We start from the raw sequence: 21,901 nt of genomic DNA, 5'->3' as shown, positions 1-21,901 counted from the left end.
GGTGGTGGTGGTGGTGCACACCCTTAATCCCAGCACTCAGGAGGCAGATCTCTGTGAGTTCAAAGCCAACCTGGTGTACAGAGTGAGTTCCAGGCCAGTCAAGGTTATCCAGAGGAATACTGTCTGGAAACTCCCCACTGCTCCCCCCTAACCTCCCCCCCAAAAAAAACAACCACCAACAAGAAAACCTAAATAATGGAAACATTATCTTGGATACCTTTTATTCGTTTAGTAACAAAAATGTGTCATATAAACAACTCAGGTTTGGTTTTATTTATTTATTTATTTTTAACAAGTCAAGGATAACAGAAGTTACAGAGCTGTAACTACCCCTCCACCCCCACCCCAGGAGGATGACACTTACTTTGCAAGAAATACCTTCCGGTGAAAGCATATTACTACCCTTTTAAAAATTTTACAAAAATTTAACAAAACATTGTCCTAAACAGCTACCTTCATATTCGTAAACAAAATATAAACAACTGGCTGATCCAGTTTCCACTGCACATCAAACGGGTGCCAGAAGGTCAGAGATCATCTCTGATGTCAAAACAACTAAGATACACTACTAACTAACATACCCAACACATCATAGTCGTAAGGGACTTTCGAGGGGATGTCAGACAGGGTTAGAAACAGACAGACACACGGCACCCTCTACTCTAACTGACTTTTCACTTACTCAGCATTGCCTCCAGATTCTACAAGGACTGTTCCCCCACAATAGAATAGTATTGTTGCTGTCCAACCTGCAATTCTCTTTCAAAAACACACTGGAAACTCAGACCTAACAGGAAAGTGGGTCTATATTTTTGCAGTTTCTGAGGCCTTCCTTGGGTCATGGTGGAGATCTTAACAGGTGGGCCTGTGCATGCATGATGCCATAGATAGTTGGGTGGTAAAAACGTGCACCTTCTGTTTCCAAACCACAGGCAGAAAGTGGGTCTGAACAAGGGGAAAGTGCAGCTGGATTCCTCTGCGGCCCCGGCACCAGGCTAGCGTGCTTACTCCCTCGCTTTGCTGATGTAGTCAGCCAGTTTGGTGATGCTCTCTTCCTGCTGTTCCAAGGCATCCAGGATGATGCCCATTGGTGTCTTCTTCAAACCTATTCCCTCCATTTTATTTTCCAGCTTGTTCTTGAGGTTTCGAAGTCTCAGGGACGCATGGATGAACATCACTGAAAGAAACGACAGCATCAAAGCAAGAATTCCCTTTACGTTTTTTTTTTAAATTATGTAAAAAAAAAATAAAACTACTGTTGTTTTTTAATTATGTGTACGTATGTCTGTGTCTATGGGTTTATGCACTTGACTGCAGGTGCCTGCACAGGCCAAAGGCATCAGGTCCCCATGGAGCTGGAGTTATAGGTGGTTGTGAGCTACCCAGGCCTCACACATTGTCAACTGAATCATTTTTTCTGGCCCTATTTTTTTAATTTTTAAAAAATTTAAAAATTGCATATCTATCTATAATCTATCTATCTATCTATCTATCTATCTATCTATCTATCTATCTATCTGTCTGTCTTGCTCAAGAAACTGTGGAAGGAAAAGAACAACTCCTTCTACTATAAGGATGTGGAGAACCAGACTTGGGTCCTCTGTACTCTCGAGCACTGAGCCATTTCTCCAGCCCAAGAATTCCCCTTTTCACATCAACATAGTACTCCTTCTCACTCCTCACACATATGGTAAACTGTCTCTTTTAGCTGTCAGGTCAGCTCACCCTGCTGATCCAGGCTTTCAGATGGTTGCATAGACTTCATATAAAGCTACCTGTCAAGCCATACACATTGTTTTGTGTGTGGAAGAAAACACAGTAGTCCCTTAGAAGAGCCCTGATCTGGCAGCCACATTCTTTCTTCCCCACTGAAATCCCCACCTTGCAAATGTTACTTAAACAACATGACATTCGACATAATTGTCTACCGACATGATTCCAACCTGAACATGAGTCTACTTACCCCAAGTTTCCCAGAAAGGACATTTTTTGCATTCTAGGTTTATCTGTACTTTGTTCCCTGAATGCCAGAATGTAGGTAAACTCCACTTTTAAGGTGCCTCCAAAGAGGCATGTTTTCTAAAGTATCAAGAATGTCCTCACATTGTTTACTATGAAATTCTATGGTCCCTTCTCATGGACCTCTTGTCCCAGAACCTTAAGGGAAAGGGTTAGAGAATTTGTATTTTAAGACATTCTATGTGATCTGTAATAATCATTTTTCCATGTACATACAAAGCACCCAAAGAGCCTGTTAAATAGGGCTAGGGAGTTAATGAGATGGCTCAGTGGGTAGAGGTGCCTGCCTCCAAGCCTGGTGACCTGAGTTTGATCCCCAAGAGTCACATGGTGGAAGGAGTTGTCTTCTTACCACGTTTCTTGAGAAAGATGATAGACAGACAGAGTGATAGACAGACAGATAGATGATAGATAGATAGATAGATAGATAGATAGATAGATAGATAGATAGATGGATAGATAATAGATAGATTATAGATGATTAATAGATAGATGATAGATGATTAATAGATAGATGATAGGTAGATAGATAGATAGACAGATAGGTGCAATTTTTAAAAATTAAAAAAAAAGATCATGAAAATGACTCAATGGACAATGAGTGAGGACTGGAATTTGAGTCTCTAGGACCAATATAAAAGCCAGGTAGGCACGGCATCCAGCCTGCAATCCCAGCACTTAGAAGGCAGAAACAGAGGATCCTCAGGACAAACCAGCTAGATAGAGTAGTAGCCAATTGTTTCATCAAGAGACCCTACCTCAAATAAAGTGGAGAGCAACGTAAGACTCCTGATGTCAACTCTGGGCCTGCATGCTCACCTTTACACACAGGGAAACACATGTATGCATGTGCATACACACATGCACTATATAATAAACACAGAAATAAAAAGAACCTACTACAGACAAATTCCCACATTACACTAGGCACAATTCAGAGGAAGACTAGAGTTCCTAGCCTACTCTGACCTTTAGAGATACAAGCGACCCACAGAATCAGGCTCTCCCAGGGACTATGGGTCAGAAAAGCATATTTTTAAAAAGTATCTAGACAGATGATCCTCATGTATCTGAGTTTGAGAATAACTGACATTAATTTCTGTGTCTTAGAGATGAGTGAATGCATCTTAATTAGGATGACTAATCACACTCTGAATCTGGAAAGAGAAGCTGAGGCTCCTGACACTGTGATGTGTTTCTTTACTCTGGCTGTCTCAGGCTCATAGGCAGAAAGGGGACTACAGTTATCAAGCAGTGTGTTTAAGTGGAATCATTCCAGCACTAGCTTCCAGAATAACAAGGAAAATCTGGGGAAATTTCTCCAAAGTTTGAATTTACTGGTTGAAACAGTATGTGTTGTGGAATATTAGTTTAAGATGTGTTACATTTGATTATGTTGTGGAATATTTGTTTAATGATGCAAAGATGTGTCGCATTCTTTGATATTGCATTTGTTTAACTCTGTAAAGCTGTGTTATTTTGCCTGTCTAAAACACCTGGTGGTCTAATAAAGAGCTGAACAGCCAATAGCTAGGCAGGAGAGAGAAACAGGTGGGGCTGGCATACAGAGAGAATAAATAGGAGGAGAAATTTAGAGAGGGAAAGGAGGATGCTGGGGCCAGCCACCCAGCCACCCAGCCAGCCACAGAGTAAGAAGGAAAGAAAGATTATAAAATACAGAAAGGTGAAAAGCCCAGAAGCAAAACATAGTTAGAGAGAAACAGGATAATGTAAGTTAGAAAAGCTGGCTGGACACAAGCCAAGCTAAGGCTGGACATTTATAAGTAATAATAAGCTTCTGTGTGTTTTACTTGGGAGTTGGGTGGCGGGCCCCCAAAGAGTAAAAAACAAACAAACAAACAAACAAAAAACCGACTACAAGGGTGTGTAACAAAGTATAGGATTCATTTGTAAATATTCTGAGCTGATAAGATCTCAAATAAGCAAATTATTTTATTTACTAGAATAGATGCATAGGTGAAATATTTTCAGATATAGAGGGACATTTTCTTGCCACCAACTACACTAGCATTTCAGCCAGATTTGTGCTGCTGAGACCTGAATTGGATCTTTATTTCATTTCATATTGTTTGAGGTCTTTGAAAATAAGCTATTTAGAAAATATGTAGTTCACCAGAATTATAGTATTAAGTGTTTATATTGTGGTCCAGTTTTTTTTCAGATATATATATATATATATATATATATATATATATATATTTATGTATATGAGTGTTTTACCTATATGTAGGGATGTATGCATGCCTGGTGCCTGCATAGGTCAGAAGAAGGTATCAGATCCCCTGCCACTGGAGTTATGGATAGTTAGTTGTAAGCCACCATGCAGATATCATGCAGGCTGTACCAGTTCTTGCCATGTGACTGGGATTTGTATGTGTTTTGTTTATTGGTAACTCTTTGTAAGAGCACCTGACACATTGCAAGTGCCCACATGTATTTGTGGAAATAAGCAACTACTCGGCTTTCATGTGCTGTTTTAGAGGATTCTGATACTGTACTAGATATACCAAGAGGTTATGCAATGCCCATTGGCCAACTATGCCTACATTTATTTTAATGAAGTGAGAAAAAGAAAACGGGTTTACTTACACAACAAAGGAAAAGTGATGCCGAACACAAAGACCATGACGCCCCCAAACATGGATATGAGGAAGTAGCTGGCCAACATGACCACCATCACGAAGGCTGTGGGGTACTGCTTCTTCATTCGGCGGAGGATGTCTTTATTGTGCGCTGCCCACACGAACCCTGTGAATACCAGCACCACAATGATTCCTCCAAGGATCATGTTGAAGGGGCTCAGAAACCTGGGATGTGGGGACAAAGAAAGACTGGCTCAGTAGCAGGTACAGCAGGCAGAGAGACGGGAAGAGGAGGAGCAAAACCCATTGAGTACTTACTAAGTACTTCGTCAACACCAGAACCTTAAAGCCCTCAGCCTATGGAGTAGGCAGGACTGACTAATTCTAAATAGAGATATGGCTTTAGTGGTTAGAAAATGGTGACACGTACAGCCAGGCATGTTGGCCCACACAATCCTAGTGCTTGGGAGGCTAAGGCCGGAAGATCATGAGTTCAAGGCTAGCTTCAGCCTCATAGCCAAGACTATCTCAAAACAAACTAACAACAAAATAACAAGAAAAAACTCAAAACCAAAACAAAAGATGAAAAAGAGAAAGGGAAGAAGAGATGATCAATAATAATAACAACAACAAAGAAAATGGTGGAACTAAGACATTAAGATGACCACACGCAGCCTGATGCCTACCAGACTCGCTAGATCTTACTAGAGCCCCACAATTTGAAGACCACACCTTTTATAGATGTGCTGTGTTTAGCCTTCATACATCCTGGGCACTACCCCACACCAGTTGTATTTGTTTTTTAGGACTAAGTATTTCAGCCGTAATAGGAATGATAGATGAATGTAGAGTAGAGGCTATACAGTGGCCTCCATGAGCAAGACCCTGTCTACAGTCACATTTCTGTTGGGACTGTACAGTGTTTATTACACTGTTTATTTGAATCCTTATGGGAAAAAAAACACAACACAAAACAAACAACAACAACAACAAAACAGTGCACAAAGCACAGGGTAACTTGCTTCTCCTAGAATAAGAGAATCTAATCTCCCTGGACCCACCTTCCATTGTGCGACCCAGCAGCTGGAGTGCCTTCTCCTTGAGGCTGAACGAAAGCTTTCTATGGAGCGCCCAGTCTTCCCTATCCACTACTGCCTCCTTGACATGGAAGTCTAAAGCAAGCTGTCACTAGTCTTTGTTTTTCTCATAAATGATCCAAATCACGGTATCCTCCACACAGCTTGTCAACTCAGAATTCCAGATGTATATACAGTCTCTAAATTCACCGGTCCACGAGACAAAGGTCTTCATCACGGGACAGCCATCACTGAGTCTGGATAATGCAGAAAACACTAGGAAGAGGAAGTAATCTCCCACAAGTAATTTGTAAATGAAAAGGACGCAGCACTGTAGTCTTCCACCTTCCTGCCCTTTTTTAGGAGGCAGATTCTCACTACACAGCCTGATGTTGTGGTTTGGATGAGAATGGTCCCCACAGGCTCACGTGTTTGAATACTTGGTTCCTAATTGTTGGAACTGATTGGGACGGATTCAGAGGAATGGCCTTGTTGGAGGAGGTGTGTCAGTAGCGGGTAGGCTTTGAGATTTTAAAAGACTCAAGCCATGCCCAGCGTGCCCCCTCGGCTTCCTGTTTGCCAAACCAAGCCTCAGCTCGCAGCTGTTCCTCTGGCGATGCCTTTGCTCCCCCCCTCCTCAAACCCATGATCCTCCTGCCTCAGCCTCCCAAGTACTGTGATTACAGATGTGCACCACCGTTTCCAACTGAAAATCCCTTTATAGTTAGCTCTGATGCTACCCACTGAAAGACAAACTATTTTGAGTAGAAAGTGAAAATTTCTTATCCTTGCTGTCAGGGTGTTGGAATTAATGTGAAACTGCTTTGAAAAAAGCTAAAGCCATTCACTAAAAAAGCAAAGAATTGCTGGATGTGGTGCTGCACACCTTTAATCTCAGGAGGCAAAGGCAAGTGGATCTCTGTGAGTTCGAGGACAGCCTGGTCTACAATGTGAGTTCCAGGACAGCCAGGACTGCATAGTGAGATCCTGTCTTTAAAACAAACAAGAGAGGCAGTGGGAGAGTGATCCAGAAGAGAATTAAACAATGGTGAGAGTAGCGTAGCATAGTTTAAACATAGCCTGTAACACTTGTGAATGCTGTTCTGGGCCAGTCTCCTTTCAGAACATGGCACTTTCACCTCTGTTGCCTCCAAGCAGACTGTCACCTTCTCAGAAAAGGTGAAACATAACAAGCCCCAGCTACACCATATGGGTGCCAACTTGAGATAATAGTCATGCTGAGCCCCTTCTGACTCAGGGCAAGATCATAACTGCCTCAAGGCCGGGCTGTTGCTAACCACAGTAAGCTCTAACTTCAATTACCCCAGGACACCATGACATTGAAACAGGTCTGACTGCCTGCATGGAAATGCCCCTTCCAGCATCAAAAGCCACGCCTTGGAATGGCTGCGTGCAGATGGGCCCTCTCTACTGCCTTGGCCTCTGTGGATGGAGCACAATGTGTCTCATGAGCTGTGCTCCTTTTTTCTTTTGTCTTCAGAGGATTCATTCCCACCAGTGCCATCCCTGGGAGGTCGGTAACAGTTGCCACGTCACTCAAAATCCTTGAAAACACTGAGACCCTTTGAGCTTGAGAATACAAAGGTAATAAATAAAATTGCCAAGACTGAGATATATCATGCTGGCGGTATGTTTAAAAAGCTGAAGTATTTAGGACTGCACTACCAGATCTGGCTTATAATTTAGTAGCACAACAAGATATTAACAATATATTGAGTAAAATATTTAAAATATTTAAAAGGTAAAAACAACGATAGCACATTCCCTCTGTTAGACGGATTTATCATTTCATGCATGTGACATAACCCTAAAACAGAAACATCTATAATTTATGTTTCCCTTTTCCCTCTCTTTCTCCTTCCTTCTTTTCTACTCTCTCTTTCTTTTATATAGACGGGGTCTCACGTATCCCACCATAGTGTAGGTGAAGATGTGTAGGTAAAGATGACCTAAACTCCTGATCCTCCTAGGTCCTGGAACTCGGGTGTAGGCCACTGTACCCAGTTTATGTGGTGCTGAGGATCAAACCCAGGGCTTTGTGAATGTTAATCAAGGATTCTACCAGCTGAGCTATAATCCCAGATCTTGCTACATACGTGTGTGTGCTACTGGGGATTGACACCCGGGCCTTATGCATGGCAGGCAAATGTTCTATCATTAAGTTATATCCTCACACTGTTGGCTTTGTTTTATCTTGTCTGTTTTTTTTTTTTCTTTTTTCTTTTGGGTAGGGGGGGAGTCTTAGCATCTCACCAAGTTGCCCAGGCTAACCTTGAACTCTATCTTCCTATCTTAGCTTCCCTAGTATCTGGGATTACAGATTTGCACTACCAGATCTAGCTTATCATTTGTGTATTATTTTCTAATCAAAAACAAAATAACTATACACAAAAAAAGAAAATACAAAAATATAAAATCAGCTGCTTCTCAGTCCACAGCCCGGGCTTAGTGCTCTCCTAGTATCTAATAGCATTACTGGGACTTGAGTTCATACACCACCTTGAGGTTTTTTTTTTTCCTTCTTTACCTCAACCTTGGCTTCCTGCTGTCTGTACTCTGTGTGCCAGTTTGTACCATCTGACCTCCTCCAAGCTCTCAACACTCAGCTCACAGGCTGTTCTGCCTTGCCTGCCCTCCCTTTCAGTCCCAAGTCACCCAGAGTGACTCAGCCTCTGTAATTTATTAATATTTTAGTTTATATTTTCATCTGTTACTTCATCAACAGCCTCAGATTTGATATTTGTTTGATTTTTGTTTTGTTTGATTTTGTTGTTGTTGTTGTTGGAGACAGGGTCTTGTATAGCATAGGTTAACTGGAGCTCACTGTGTAGCTGAGGAAGACCTTAAGTTCCTGATGCTCCTGCCTCTACCTCCCTAGAGATGGGATTAAGAGCACATGACACCATTCCCCAATACCTAACGTGGTGGGAAAGACAAAAGTTTTACAGGCTGGAAGAAAGGCAGAATCAGGTAATGCAAAAAGTATATCTCCTTGAACAAGCTTTAGACTGCCTTGTATTAGAGGACTAGGAACTTTCACAGATGAACACAATCTCATTCCTAGTACTAAAAGAGAAAGTCTGAGAGAAATTAAGGCCAAAGACTTCAGTACTCATGGTGGGTAGGGGCATCATGGGTTGTTTCTCTCTCTCTCTTTCCCTCATCTGCTCATCTTCCTTTCTTTCTTCGTGTGTGTGTGTGTGTGTGTGTGTGTGTGTGTGTGTGTGTGTGTGTGTGTAAGGGTCTTGCTACACAGCCTAGCTGGCCTTGAATTCATGGCAATCCTCCAGCCTCGGCTTTCCAAATGCTGGGATTCCAGCATGGGCTACCAAGCCTAGCATTTGTTTTTATATTTCTCAATTACTTTCTGCTACTTGAATAACTGAAAATGCCTGACATTTTAAAATAAGAAACATAGACCCTCACAAGGTCATTCTTTTCATCTAGGACCCACTCAAATGTGTCTGAGCTGTAAAGCAAAGAACAAAATTAACAGAAAGAGCTAGAAGGGAGGGCCAGGAAACAGCATGCTTGCTACACGAGCTTGAGGAAATGAGCTTGGTCCCCAGCACCCACAAAAAAAGCCATGTGTGGAGCTGTGCACTTGTAATCCCGGAACTGGCGAAGTAGACACAGGCAGAGCCTGGGGACTCAATGACCTTCATGTATTTGGCAAGGCCCAGGTCTCAGTGAGAGACCTTGTCTCAAAAACAAGGTGAATCATGGGGAAAGGCCAAAACTTAAGAAAACTCTTGCAAACTAAACTGCAAAGGGGAGCTGGTCAGTCTGCAGCAAAGTACCAAAGATCTTTCTAGAATACTCATTAAGATAATAATTTATGTAGCATACAATGAAATTCCCATAAAGTTTTTTTTTCTTTTCTATTTTTACTTTTGACAAGTAAAGCAGATTTCTAAACCGAAAGTCTAAATAAAGCCTGGGATGAAGAAGAATGGAAAACCCAGGGCCGATTCAAGCCGTTCCACATTTGCTGTTCACCTGTTCCTGTAGCTCAAGCTCTGGAGAAAAGAAGCAAGCGCTCCTATAGAACTGGTTTCAGCTTGCAACATGCCCAGCCACAAACTATAATTAGAAAGCAGTCCAGCTCCAAACTGACGGGGAAAAAGAACAAAGTCACTGGGAGGAGAAATGATCCCCTTCCATATTCTGAGGACATGCAATTCCATTCTGAAAACCAATAAAGTGTGTGCCGTGAAGATGCCCTGGTAGCCACTTATCCTTGTAACAAAATGACACACAGGCACACATGAAACACACTGAAACACACACACACACACACACACACACACACACACACACACACACACACACCCCAGACACCAGACTAACTAACTGCATTTTCTGATAAGCACAAGAATCTGGGAAGCAGTTGTTGTCTTCGATGCCAACCATTGGCCTGTTAAGTCACACCAGTCAAGATAAAATCCAGGAGCTTTTGGAAGAGTGGTTTCCATAAACAGGACATCTCTTACGAGGCTCTGCTGGGAGCAGGTTTATTGCTGGTTACCAGGAATAATAAGAAGCAGGGAGGAAAAGAGAGAGAAAGCACTAGAAGACGATGGAGGAGTGAAGGAGGGGAGACCGAACGTTTGAGATTCTGTTCTTTGTAGAACACAACCTAATTATGCAAGTTAAAAATATGAAACATGTTTTCAATTTTGAGATAAACATATTCATATAAACTACCCCACTCTACTAATTAATAAACCCTCTACTCAGTGGGGTTGTTCTTGGTTGTAAAAAAAAACATTCAGAATACCACTGTGAATTTCTGAATCAATACCATCCCATTATGCAGTATAAGACAAAACTGAGGTCCAAAGAAGTGAAAAAGCACAGTCACGGGATTTGAGGGAGGAAGGATGGTGGGGGTGGGGGTCACAATATAGCCATCCTGTGTGGTTAAGCATGTTAATGCACTCAAGGACTTAACCCTTCCATTCCAAGCTGCCATGTTCTTCCACTTGAAGTCAACTACTAAGGAATCCCTCCACAGGGTTATTTCTCTCTGAGAGAAGGTGGCAGAGGCTGAGGGGTAGCTCAGTGGTTTAACACTTGCCCAGCGTGTGTACATGGAGGGGGAAGGGAGAGAGAGAGAGGGCTGAAGGAAGGCAGCTTTGTGGTGAAAATGCCCCAGACTTGCCACTGTGAGGCTGCTGACAGGATCTGCAGACTTGGCATAAACTGCTGGCAGGAGGGAAAATCCTATCTAATCACAGTGTTCTAGGGCTAGGGGGATCTTGAAAACCCCCTCAGTTCACAAAGAAGTGAGCTAAGGAATACAGGCAGTCAGTAAATGTGTCCAAGGCCACCAACGGCAGAGTTGCCAGTGCAGTTAACAACAGCAGAGGATTCAGAGCAGCACTGCAAGGACCATTCGGGAAGTTCTGTCACACCAAGCAGAACCCAGAGGGCAGAGAAGTGCTTCCTAAGCAGACACAGACTCACGCTGACTTCTAACTTGGATGCTGTGTTTAAAGAGTGGTTTCCAGAGGAGCCTGGCTCACAGGGAAGGGGGGCAGAGGGAGTGTATACTCACAGGGCACTTCTCTGAGAAGTAGAGGTTTTTCTGTGGTCTTTCCACAGCCAGGGGCTCGTGGCAATTATGGACATACCCATCCACTTTCTTCTCATGGCCCTTATAAAACCAGCACCCTTTACCCACTCTACAAGGCCTGCCTGCCTCTGTAGCCCCTACTACTGAACATAGTTGTACCAGGACTGGGTACCTGGGACAGGGAGCTTGGCAACAGGGTGAGATCCATGCTCTGCTCACCAACCTCGGTGTTTAGCTTAGGCTGCTTGTACTAAGGGGCACCTGGCATGCAGCAGCCCTCCCTACCAGCTTCCTGATACCACGTCCTGATTCTGCACTTATGCCCAGGTTTCTGGTGGTTGCTAGAGCTCACCCTGCTTGCTGGGGAGTCACAGGCCCATGCAGGAGTTGTTCTCTCTGCTTGATTCACTCCAACCTTCTCTAAGGCTCAGTTCAGCAGCCTTTTCTCAGCCTCTCCGAACAGCACATAGCACCATATGCCTCTTGCCACAGTGCATAAGCCACAGTGGTGGCTTCACATTTATGTGGGTGAGTGCTGAACACATAGAGAGTTCCATAAGGAATGGAGACGTCACAGTTTTGGCCCCAGCACCTAGCACAGCATACTTGATAAATGTGTCCAATGAAAGAAAAAAAAGAAAGAGATTGGTGTGTTTTCATACCATTTCATTAAGTTCAGCATATTTCTGTGGCCATCAACTAAGGAGCATGAGATGAATATAGACAAGCCACTATTATCCCTATTGTATACTAGACAGGACAGGGAAATAGTCCCAGCTTTTGTTTCTTCACAGAGCTTGTTAAAGGGACAAGTGAGAAAAGTATCACTGGGAAAAAAATTCATGCTCGTACACGAGGAGATGAATGGACAAGGAAGAAAAGCAGTAGGCTTTCTGCAAGGCACCTCTGCAGGCTGTGTGACCAGCACAGGCTGAAGGACAGCAGGGACAAAGGAGAGAAATTAACATACTGCTAGCCTATCCTTTGAGGGTCCTTTCTGCTTCCTGTGATCACCCTAACAGTGTTCAGTGGTTTGTTTTTGTTGTTGTTGTTTTTGTTTTTTTGTTTGGTTTTGGTTTTGGTTTTGGTTTCCCAATATGGCTTCTGTCCTGGCAAGAACTATTTTTTTCTTTTTAATTTTAAAAATTACATTTATTTATTTAGTGTATACATTCACCACGGTGCCGATGTGGAGGTCAGGAGGCAACGTTCAGGAGTCAGTTCTCTCCTCCCACCCAGATATCCAACTTAAGGCTATTAGGTTTGTCTGCAAGTGCCATTATCATTGAGCAACCCTGCCAGCATGCAAGAACTATATCTCACTGTAAAGTGTAACTATGGACTTTAGACACAAATTAACCTCCAGTATATATAACCATCATCTCCTGGACCCAAGGAGCACCAGGGTAAAGGAGACTTCAAAAAGTTTAGATGGCGTAGGAGCCTGTCTGTTTTGTCACAGAAGGTCAAAGTAACATAACCTTGGGACTTCCCTAACTGGCTGAATTAGCAAGGCCTACAGAAGTCACTGTATCCTGCATACATTGCACCAGCGAACTGAGAACTCTGCCCCACTAGTTCATACAATTGGCATCTCAATGTATTCCTAGCAAGGCATACTTTGTTAGCCTCTTGTGTTTTGTTTGGCATTTACTAAACTATTTGCTTATGTATGAATGTATTTATTATTTATGTGTATGTATATTTGTGTATACATGGAGGTGAAAGGTTGACATCATGTGTCTTTCTCCATTGCTCTCTGTCTTATTTTTTTTTTGAGGGGGCGTGTTTCGAGACAGGGGTTCTCTGTGCACCCCTGGCTGTCCTGGAACTCGCTTTGTAGACCAAGCTGGCCTTGAACTCACAGAGATCCATCTGCCTCTGCCTCCCGAGTGCTGGGATTAAAGGTGCACCACCACCACTCAGCTTCTATCTTATCTTTTGAGACAAGATATCTTAGTGACCGGCAGCTCGACCAGACTGGCCAGCCAGTGAGCTCCAGGCATTCTCATGTCTCAGCTTTCCCAGGCTGTTTTAATGTGGTTGCTACGGTCCAAACTCAGATCCTCATGTTCCCACAGCAAGCACTTCACCCACTGGGCCGTTCCCCACACCCAGGACTGGTAAGTTTACTTTTCATAGACAATCCGTTGGACCTGAGTTAGAAATCATAACTCTAATCCTCCCCGGAGTGTCGGCATGTCAAATGGTGACGGAACTGGAATTAAACCGTAGTGAGTCCTTTTAAACTTTTTATGATGGAGAGCTTTCATCACCTACAATGTTAGAGAGCATGGCATAATGATGCTCACATACTCATCACTACCTTGGCTCATGATCCTTCCCAGGAACTTTTTGGAAGTGATAGAAGACACTTGCTTGTTGACAAACTGGTCCTCCTGAATGATTTTAGTGGTGTAATTTTAGACAAGGAAAACTTGAGAATTATTGAACTATTGTCACATGGCAAGGGAGAGAAGTTGGAATTGACACATGCTAATAATAAGATTGATGACACTAAGTTCTCTTCCCATAAGAGTGTCTTATTTATCTCACACTAACCTCCAACCTATACATCGAATCAGTGAGCTACTAATCCAGTTAGCAGAAGGAGCAACCAAAATGCTGTTTTCTATATTAAATGGCCTTTCTGCCTGCCAGTGAATGCTTATGGAAGAGAAGGCCCAGACATGTGCTTATTCATCACAAGGACCTAAAATCCTATCTATTTACAGTAAATGGCTGCTGAATGGGAGCCAGACTGCAGATTTTATCTCTGACCAAAGCTGCAAAAGCATTACCTGACCAGAGGCGACATCCAGGGTAAGCCTTCTAAAGATGAATGATAAAGGATAAAACTCACCTGTCCAAAAGGAAAATAATATAATACAATATAATATTAAATGATACAATCCCAACATTGTCCAGAGTTCTGCAGCCCTAAATTGATTTAAAGCTCCAACTTCTAAGAGGGGGGCCAGGAGTCCAGACTACACACATTATCTCACTTTACCTAGAAATTGTAAATCTCTCCCTAGTAAAAAGAAACCAAAACACCAACTAGTTGACAGAGACAGGGTGGAAAATTAATTCTTCTAATAAAAAGCACGTGATGGTGACAGAGAGAAGCCAGGAGGTACAAGTAAGATACATGATGCTAAGGATATTTAAATGAGAGGTAATTCTGCCTGCAAGGGATTGAACCCATGGCCTTGTACAGGCAAAGCTTGCTCTCCCACTGAGATACATCCTCAGTTCAGATGAAGGATCTTTTGATTAAACATCTGAATGTTGACAGTTCTCTTAAAGGTCTGCACACAGAAAAAACTCAAGACCCGTCTGAAGAAAACTCCATCCACCTGCACTGTCTTTCCTGGATGAAGTGTACTTAAGAAGCACTGTGGGGCGGGTGGAGTCTGGGAGGATCGGGCAGGTGCGGATGTGGTATGTCTTGCTGTATCCTCAGGGCTGCGGCTAGACACCCACTTAATATTTGTTCAATGGAGAAGCGATGTGAATTGTGAGTGAATATTATGAGAACGTAATAACCCTCTCACCTATCCACATAACAGTATTTCCCCTGTTGCTAACACTGGAGAATTTTCTAAGTGGAATTGTTTAGGAAAGACCATGTAAGTCAGTTAGGAAAGACATATGCCCATAGAGTTGTGTGTTTCTTTTCTTTTCTTTTCTTTTCTTTCTTTTTTTTTTTTTTTTTTTTTTTTTTTTTTTTTTTTTTTTTGGTTTCTCTGCCCTGGAACTTGCTTTGTAGACCAGGTTGGCCTCAAATTCAGGGATCCACCTGTCTCTGCCTCCCAAGTGCTGGAATTAAAGGTGTGTACCACCACTGCCCAAATGTAGTTGTGTATTTCTGTAGGCTTGGTTGCCTTGTATAAAAACTGATTCTAATCTTTTCAGCATTGTCTGACTACCCCTCTAGACCTCCAGCTCAATAAAGGAATCATAATATCCATTCTCCACTTCCTCCCAACAGTACCTGAAAGGCTGGTGAATGCCTCTCACTCTGTAGAGTGAATGAATGAAGGGACACAAGAATCCCACCATAAAACTGCTGACTCTGACTAATCATTTTTTTAAATTAATTTATTTATTCTTATTTTATGTACATTGGTGTTTTGCCTGCATGTATGTCTGTGTGAGGGGATCAGATCTTGGGGTTACAGACAGTTGTGAGCTGCCATGTGGGTGCTGGGAATTGAACTTGGGTCCTCTGGAAGAGCAGTCAGTGCTCTTAACTGCTGAGCTATCTCTCCAGCCCCAGACTCTGACTCATCTTAAATTGTAAACAGACTGCAATTTATTCCATTTGCAAATAACTATGAAAAGAATTGCTAGTAGTTTCCATTTCATATTATTCTTAGCATTATTTACACTAGTAGTCTAAAAAATAGTTTAAAAAAAAAAACAGAAACAAATCCATAAGCAATACACCTGCCAGCATAAATTTACAAACAGGGCCAGTGTACAGGTAAAACAGGGACGGGCTTGTGAAGGGTTCACTGATAAATGGCAACAGATAGTCTGAAAAAAATTCCAACAGTCTTTTGTCTTACGGTCTACCTTTCACAATAAAAACAAAAGCAAAACAGAACAGAACAAAAAACCAACCAACCAAAAAAACCCCTAAGATGATCAGGTTTGCCTTAACAAAGCCAGGGGAAAGGACAGTAGTTACAAGGGAGCAAGAACTTAAAAAATGCACCTCTAGGGCTATTTAGAGGCCAGCAGGGGGAGGACCCAGATGTCAAGTCTTTTCTTCCCACAAATGTTTAAATATATCCCCATGCAGAGCACCCGGGACTTTCTTAGCTCTTTCTTCTCTTACCAACTGGCAACCAGTTCTTTCTCCTTATAGCATTTTAAAAGCACAAACAGTGTGAGCATTCTTAATACCAGATGCTGCTGACAGCCATATGCTTTGGGCTTGTACAGAGTCCTAGTTCTTTTGAAAAGAATTAGCCTAATACCTTTTTTTTCAAGTCTGTAATTACTAGCCTTCTAGAAACTTCTGACCTGGCCAGCCAGCAGCAGAAAGTAGCAGCTGTGGATCCCACCCTCTTTTAACACTTCCACAGGCCAAACCATCAGGACACAGAGTGACTCCTGCCAAGAAAACCTGGGCTCATTCACCTAGCCGTGACACCACTCTGTATAAGGTGGGGGATGGGGAGGAGATGTGTGCATGTGCCTTGAAGGCAAGGGGAAGCATTTATACAAGCTGCAAATACGGCGTGTGGTTGGTGACTCTGAGGCCACACCAGGAAAATAGAAAACATATGTTCTGATGTCAGGAATGAAAAAGGTAAGTTAGCATAGCAGTAAAAACGTAATTTTCAAATATTCAGTTAAATCTGATTAAGTAGGAACTTTAGCAAATTTACCATGCGGTTTGATTGAAAAGCTATTTCACCTGCTAGTAATCAGCCCAGCTACTATTAGCAGTTTGGGTTCCAATTAGCTGCATGACCTCAAGCCTTCATGCTTTCAAACGGATGGTCGCTCAGCAGGATTACTAGCTCTTATTCAGCTTTGGGGTATACATATTGCAATCATTTGGGGAGTCAGAGGGGGGAAATCAACAGATTCCTGAATCTAGAAAAAAAATACAATTAGAATTTCTAAAAGTGACACTGGCATGTGGTGTATTAATTTTTAAGTTCTGTCAGTGTTTCTTTTGAGTCAGACTAGACCAAATTTTAATGTGAGGATGAATCCTCTGAGACCCTTATTAAAATATAGAGCCCAGAGGTTGGAAACGGTCCAGAGGGTCTTCATTTGTGATAAGCTGCCAGATGCAGGTTGCCATTGCTCCTTGGCTCAGTATTTTGAATAGATTTTTCTAGTTCGTATCTGTAGGCACTCCATCAAGCACTCAGAAATCCTCACCCACAGCTAGAGTGTATCACAGGCATGGTACTAGGGTCAAGTGCAATTAACTGTTGCCTGTATTTTTACTTTGAAAGACTTCTGTGGTGGTTTGAATGAGAGAGGCCCCTATAGGCTCATATAGTTGAATGCTTAGTTACCAGGGAGTGGAAATCTTTGAAAGGATTAGGATTAGGAGGTGTGACCTTGTTGGAGGAAGTATGTTACTGAGGGGGGGGCAGACTTTGAGGTGTCAAAAGCCATGCTAGGCCCAGTCTCTGTCTCTCTGTCTGTCCCTCCCTCCTTCTGTCTGTTAGCTTGTGGGTCAGGATGCAGCTCTCAGCTACTGTTCCAGCACTATGTGTGCCTCCATGTCCCCCACCGTGATGTTAATGGACTAAACCTCTGAAACTGCAAACCAGCCCCCAATTAAATGCTTTCTGTTATAATCGTTGCCCTGGTCATGGTATCTCTTCACAGCAATAGAACATTGGCTAAGACAACTCCATTGATGTGTGTGATGTAAACATAATGTCTTAATGCATTCATGGCTCCCATCATGGATGGAAGGACAGTTTTTGGTCTTTGATCTTAGACATCTTTCTTTTCTTGTGGACATGTATACACAAAAGACTTTCGGGTAACAGGAAAACTGCAAGGACAGATGTGGGATCCAATTAACACTGGCAATGAGAGACACTGGGACAGGGTTTCTCCCATGGGGTGACACCAAAACTGAGTCTTGCAGAAGTGGGAAAACTGCACTTTGGCAGTGGAAGCCACTGGTCTAAAGATGCTGCATTTCTAAGCTGTCTAGTTGGTAACACTAACAGCCATAAGAAAGAAGTAACATTTCTTGTGGCAAACTGAGGAGGCCCGCTCTGTTCTGAAAGCAGTACCTGTAAGACACTGGTTAGTCCTCCCAGCAGGCAGGCCTGTGAGGTGGGCGCTGTCCTTACTGTCCCTGTATGGTGAAGATGAGGCAGTGTGGTCATACAGCCAGTGGCTGGCAGCTGGGATTCCAACCCACTTCATCTGGCTTATAACTACTAACTTATACTACTCAAAGAGACTGGCAAAAATAAAAACTGTCTGTGGGGAGGGCTACAAGGCTGAGCCATACACGCCTATGATCCTGGCACCTGGGACTCCAGAGCAGGAGGAGCTTGAGTTCCAAGCCAGCCAAGAGGTACACAGTGAAACCATGTTGTTTTTTTTTAAAAAAATAAAATAAAATAAAACAGAGAGGGTGGGATGAGAAGTAGAGAGCAGGAGAAGGAGGGTGGAGAAAGGAGAGAGGAGGAGAGCAAAAGAAGAAGAGAGGAAGAAAAGGAAGAAGAGTTAAGGGGAGAAGAGGAGGAGGCGGAGGAGGGAGAGGAGCAGCAGCCCCAAGCTCACAGGATCTGGGATGCACAGTGTACCTACTGCATGGAAGTTATGTACTGAGTAAGACCATGGTTTTAAAACGAAAACCAAACTGCCTCCTTCTCCTCCTCTTCTTTTGGAGAGAAAGTATTGTTATACAGAACCAAACTCACTATTTAACTCAGGCTGGCCTCAAACTCACTCTCCTCCTGCCTCATCCTCCCTATTACTGGGATTTAAAAACAAAACAAAACAAAACAAAACATGCACCTCCATGCCTCACTGAAGACCTAACTTCTGACCACCAGGCCCTTCCTGTTCAGGACCCAGTACGGAATTCTGTCTCTATCTTACTTCTCTTATTTTCCATCTTGGGCTAGTGCTTCTTACTGCTTCTGGAGCTACATCACATCCTCCAATCTCCCCTCCCCTCATGCTGAAATCTGGGGGAAAAAAAACAGCCCTGTCTGTCCTCAGCCAAGCACACTTGAAACACTAGAGGACCTCAATAGCCATCCATTGTCCCCAAGGGGCCTCCTGGCCACAGGGATGGAATCACTGAACAGTCTTCACCCCAGGTAATGTGTCTTATTTGCACATTTCATCATGAGAAACTATCATCCACTAGCAGAGGGTCCTGATAAGCAGCTTCCAGCAGTGTCCAGACCCACCCATCCACTGCAGCACCCAAAGAGTACAGTTCTATTTAGAATGGGGAATGCTCCAGAATCAGCCACTCTGCCTGATCCCAAAGGTATTGGATTTCTTCCACCTTTCAGGCACTATAATTCTAAACCTCCTGAATCCTAGGAAGATGCCACAGTAGTTAAGGGGACAAGCCCAGGTCTGTGGTTATAAGTATGTCATTCAACTTCTCTGAGCATCTGGTTTAGTAATGAAAATAATAATAGGTTAGTTATGGAACTGTAGGACACAATGCAGGAAAATACTTAGCACGCAGTACTTATCACAGAGCCCTCAATAAATGTTTATTATTATTAATTATAAAGAAAGAAAATAAGAATTTGTGGGGAAAGCTATAAAGTGTTTAGAGAGGCATAGAAAAAAAAAAACAACTAAAAGTTACATGACCAAATTTATGCTGGGGTATAAAGAAAATTTTATATTTTACACACACTCATGTTTTTGAAACAACTGTTGCTGAGTCTCACACTCTAGCCCTGGCTGGCCTGGAACTCATGGCAATCCTCCTGCCTCAGACAATTGAGTGCTAGTTATGAGCCGCCATGCCTTGCCTGGCTCTTTGCAAATTTGTAACAACAACAATAACAGGTACTTTTCTGCCACTAACAATTGAGATTTCTATGCATGATGGGAATGAGAAGGGTTAAGACTCACAGACTGCCTGGTTTAGTGGCTTGAGACCATAAGGAAAGAGCCATATTTAGTTAAAGAGCTGACTATGAAAAATGGATTCTATGAAGGCCACAAGATGGCCCGGGCTTGTGCTACAGCCTGGGCACATACTGCTTTGGGGGGAGGAGGGTTTGTTTTCATTGTATATTTGATTGGTTTGTCAACTATTTCTTTCTATTTAAGATAAGAAAATTCCCCCATGACTACATAACCACAAAGGAGGAAGAAGAGATATGTAGACTCATTATTAGCTATTTTATTTTAAAGATACTTTTTATGCAGTTTTTCTCCAGGAAGATACACAGAGTCTGGGGCAGCTTTAGGTACAACTGCTTAGGCCTTCTGACCCCGACTAACGGTTCCTCAGCTGCCAGTTTAGTCAGAGTCCACCAGGGCCAGTGTCCTCTGCACACTAGGCCATCCCTAGAGTTGGCACTTCCTCAGTCACACACAGCAAGGATCCCACATGGAACTTGCATTTGGGAACTGGCGCCCACTCTGAACCACGCCCGGAATAGGAAATTCTGCCAGTCTCCGGTGCTGTGAGAGTTTGCTCCTTTTGAGGCTCAGCAAATACCATGTGTCCCTGGGCCAGAATTCAAGTCTGATTCATCTTGGTGTGCTCGGAACTTGGCATGGGCTCTGGTGCCCAGAGGTAGCTCAGTAAATAAAGCCAGCTAACCTCAGGCCAATTTAAGGCAGCTTTCTCACTCACTCCTTCCTACCCCCTCCAAGTATGAATCTCTCCTTTTCGTTTTCTTGACAGCTTTCTTTCTCTTTGAGTTTGTTCTGAAAAAGAAGCCTTAGACAAGGAATTTTTTTCTTTTTTCTTTCTCCCCACCCCCCAGCCCCCACCCCCCCACCCCCGCAAGCGAGTTCAAGGAAAATCCTTTTCTTTAAATCCAGGTAAGAGATAATAAACAAGATGGTAAATATAACCACTTATTTTGTAAAAGGTGAGAGCATCATTTTTAAAGGATAAGGCAGCTTCTAAGGAAACAGGTGCAGAAATGTGTACGTGTACGTGTGTGTGTGTGTGTGTGTGTGTGTGTGTGTCCGCATGCCCACGTAGAACCTTAATTAACACACGGCATTTCTTAACTATAAAGCATTGAAAAGGCTTTCATTTATGGATGAGACCCCAGGCTAAAGAGCAAAGCTAAAGTGACCATGTCTGGCAACTTCTGGGGGGAAAAATGTCAGGGGCCTCATTCCCAGAGTCACCTCACACGGGAAGATGCGCCACCAGGAGACGCGCACTCTCTTGAGCCCAAGCTCAGCTCTCTTGTACAGTGTGGCGGAAATAAGGCAGAGGAGTCACTTAAACACCGCCCTGGGTCCACACCCTGTCACTCCGGGCTCCTCTAGGCAGCCCCAGGACAAGGTTACAACACTACATTTTTCTTATTTTTGAAACACCCAAGCGTGCTACAAACATCGGACAGGCACCTGACCTCAGCATGGGGGACGGGGAAGAGGGTAACTTTTATTGCCCCAAGTTCTCAGCACTCCCCTTAGCTTCTCCCTCCCAGGGTCCTTGTCAAGTCTCAGCCACCGGAGCAGAAAGAGAAAGAGAACGGGGACCCCAGAGAGACGCGGCCTCGCCCTGAGAACAAGTTTCCACTGGGTGGGCCACTTGCCGAGACCGCGGGGCAGGCGCTCTGCGTGGACCTAGTCTTGCATCTCATGGCCTTGTCCCCGGAGCCCCTGCGCCCCGACCGCGGACAGGTGCTCCGGGCGGGAGACCCCACTTACCCCACGACCGAAATCATCATGGCAGCCACCACTAGGTAGTTGGTCTGGTAATAGAGCAGATTGCTCACTACACGGTTGTTCCATTTGGAAATGTCCCTGAAGTCCGGCCGGGCGAAGCGATCAGAGCCCGGGAAAAAATCGTCCCAGGCACGGAGCGGGGCGAGGTTCACGTCCATGTTCCTCGGCTTCGCGTGCTTCGCCTCCGGAATCTGGAGGCGGCG

The 21,901-nt window shown here is 43.5% G+C and overlaps 1 protein-coding gene across 1 annotated transcript; it reads right to left on the bottom strand.

Annotated features, from left to right (window-relative positions):
* Window positions 1–258: 258 nt before the first annotated feature.
* Window positions 259–21,901, bottom strand: Arl6ip5 (ADP ribosylation factor like GTPase 6 interacting protein 5). The gene is made up of 3 exons (XM_059258267.1): window positions 21,681–21,901; window positions 4,630–4,847; window positions 259–1,177 (listed from the first exon to the last, which is right to left on the bottom strand). The coding sequence occupies exons 1-3, from the start codon at window positions 21,854–21,856 to the stop codon at window positions 1,005–1,007; spliced, it is 567 nt and encodes a 188-aa protein (XP_059114250.1). The 5' UTR covers window positions 21,857–21,901; the 3' UTR covers window positions 259–1,004.

Source organism: Peromyscus eremicus, chromosome 3, assembly GCF_949786415.1.
Source record: "Peromyscus eremicus chromosome 3, PerEre_H2_v1, whole genome shotgun sequence".
Classification (NCBI taxonomy): domain Eukaryota; kingdom Metazoa; phylum Chordata; class Mammalia; order Rodentia; family Cricetidae; genus Peromyscus; species Peromyscus eremicus.
This window is presented reverse-complemented; position numbering and strand designations above follow the sequence as displayed.

Excerpts from the sequence above, each read along its gene's own strand:
- Arl6ip5 (XM_059258267.1), bottom strand. The coding sequence starts at position 21,856 with ATGGACGTGAACCTCGCCCCGCTCCGTGCCTGGGACGATTTTTTCCCG. Across the intron at positions 4,848-21,680 it reads ATGATGATTTCGGTCGTGGG|GTTTCTGAGCCCCTTCAACA; the intron begins GTAAGTGGGGTC and ends CCCACATCCCAG. Across the intron at positions 1,178-4,629 it reads CATCACTTTTCCTTTGTTGT|TGATGTTCATCCATGCGTCC; the intron begins GTAAGTAAACCC and ends CGTTTCTTTCAG.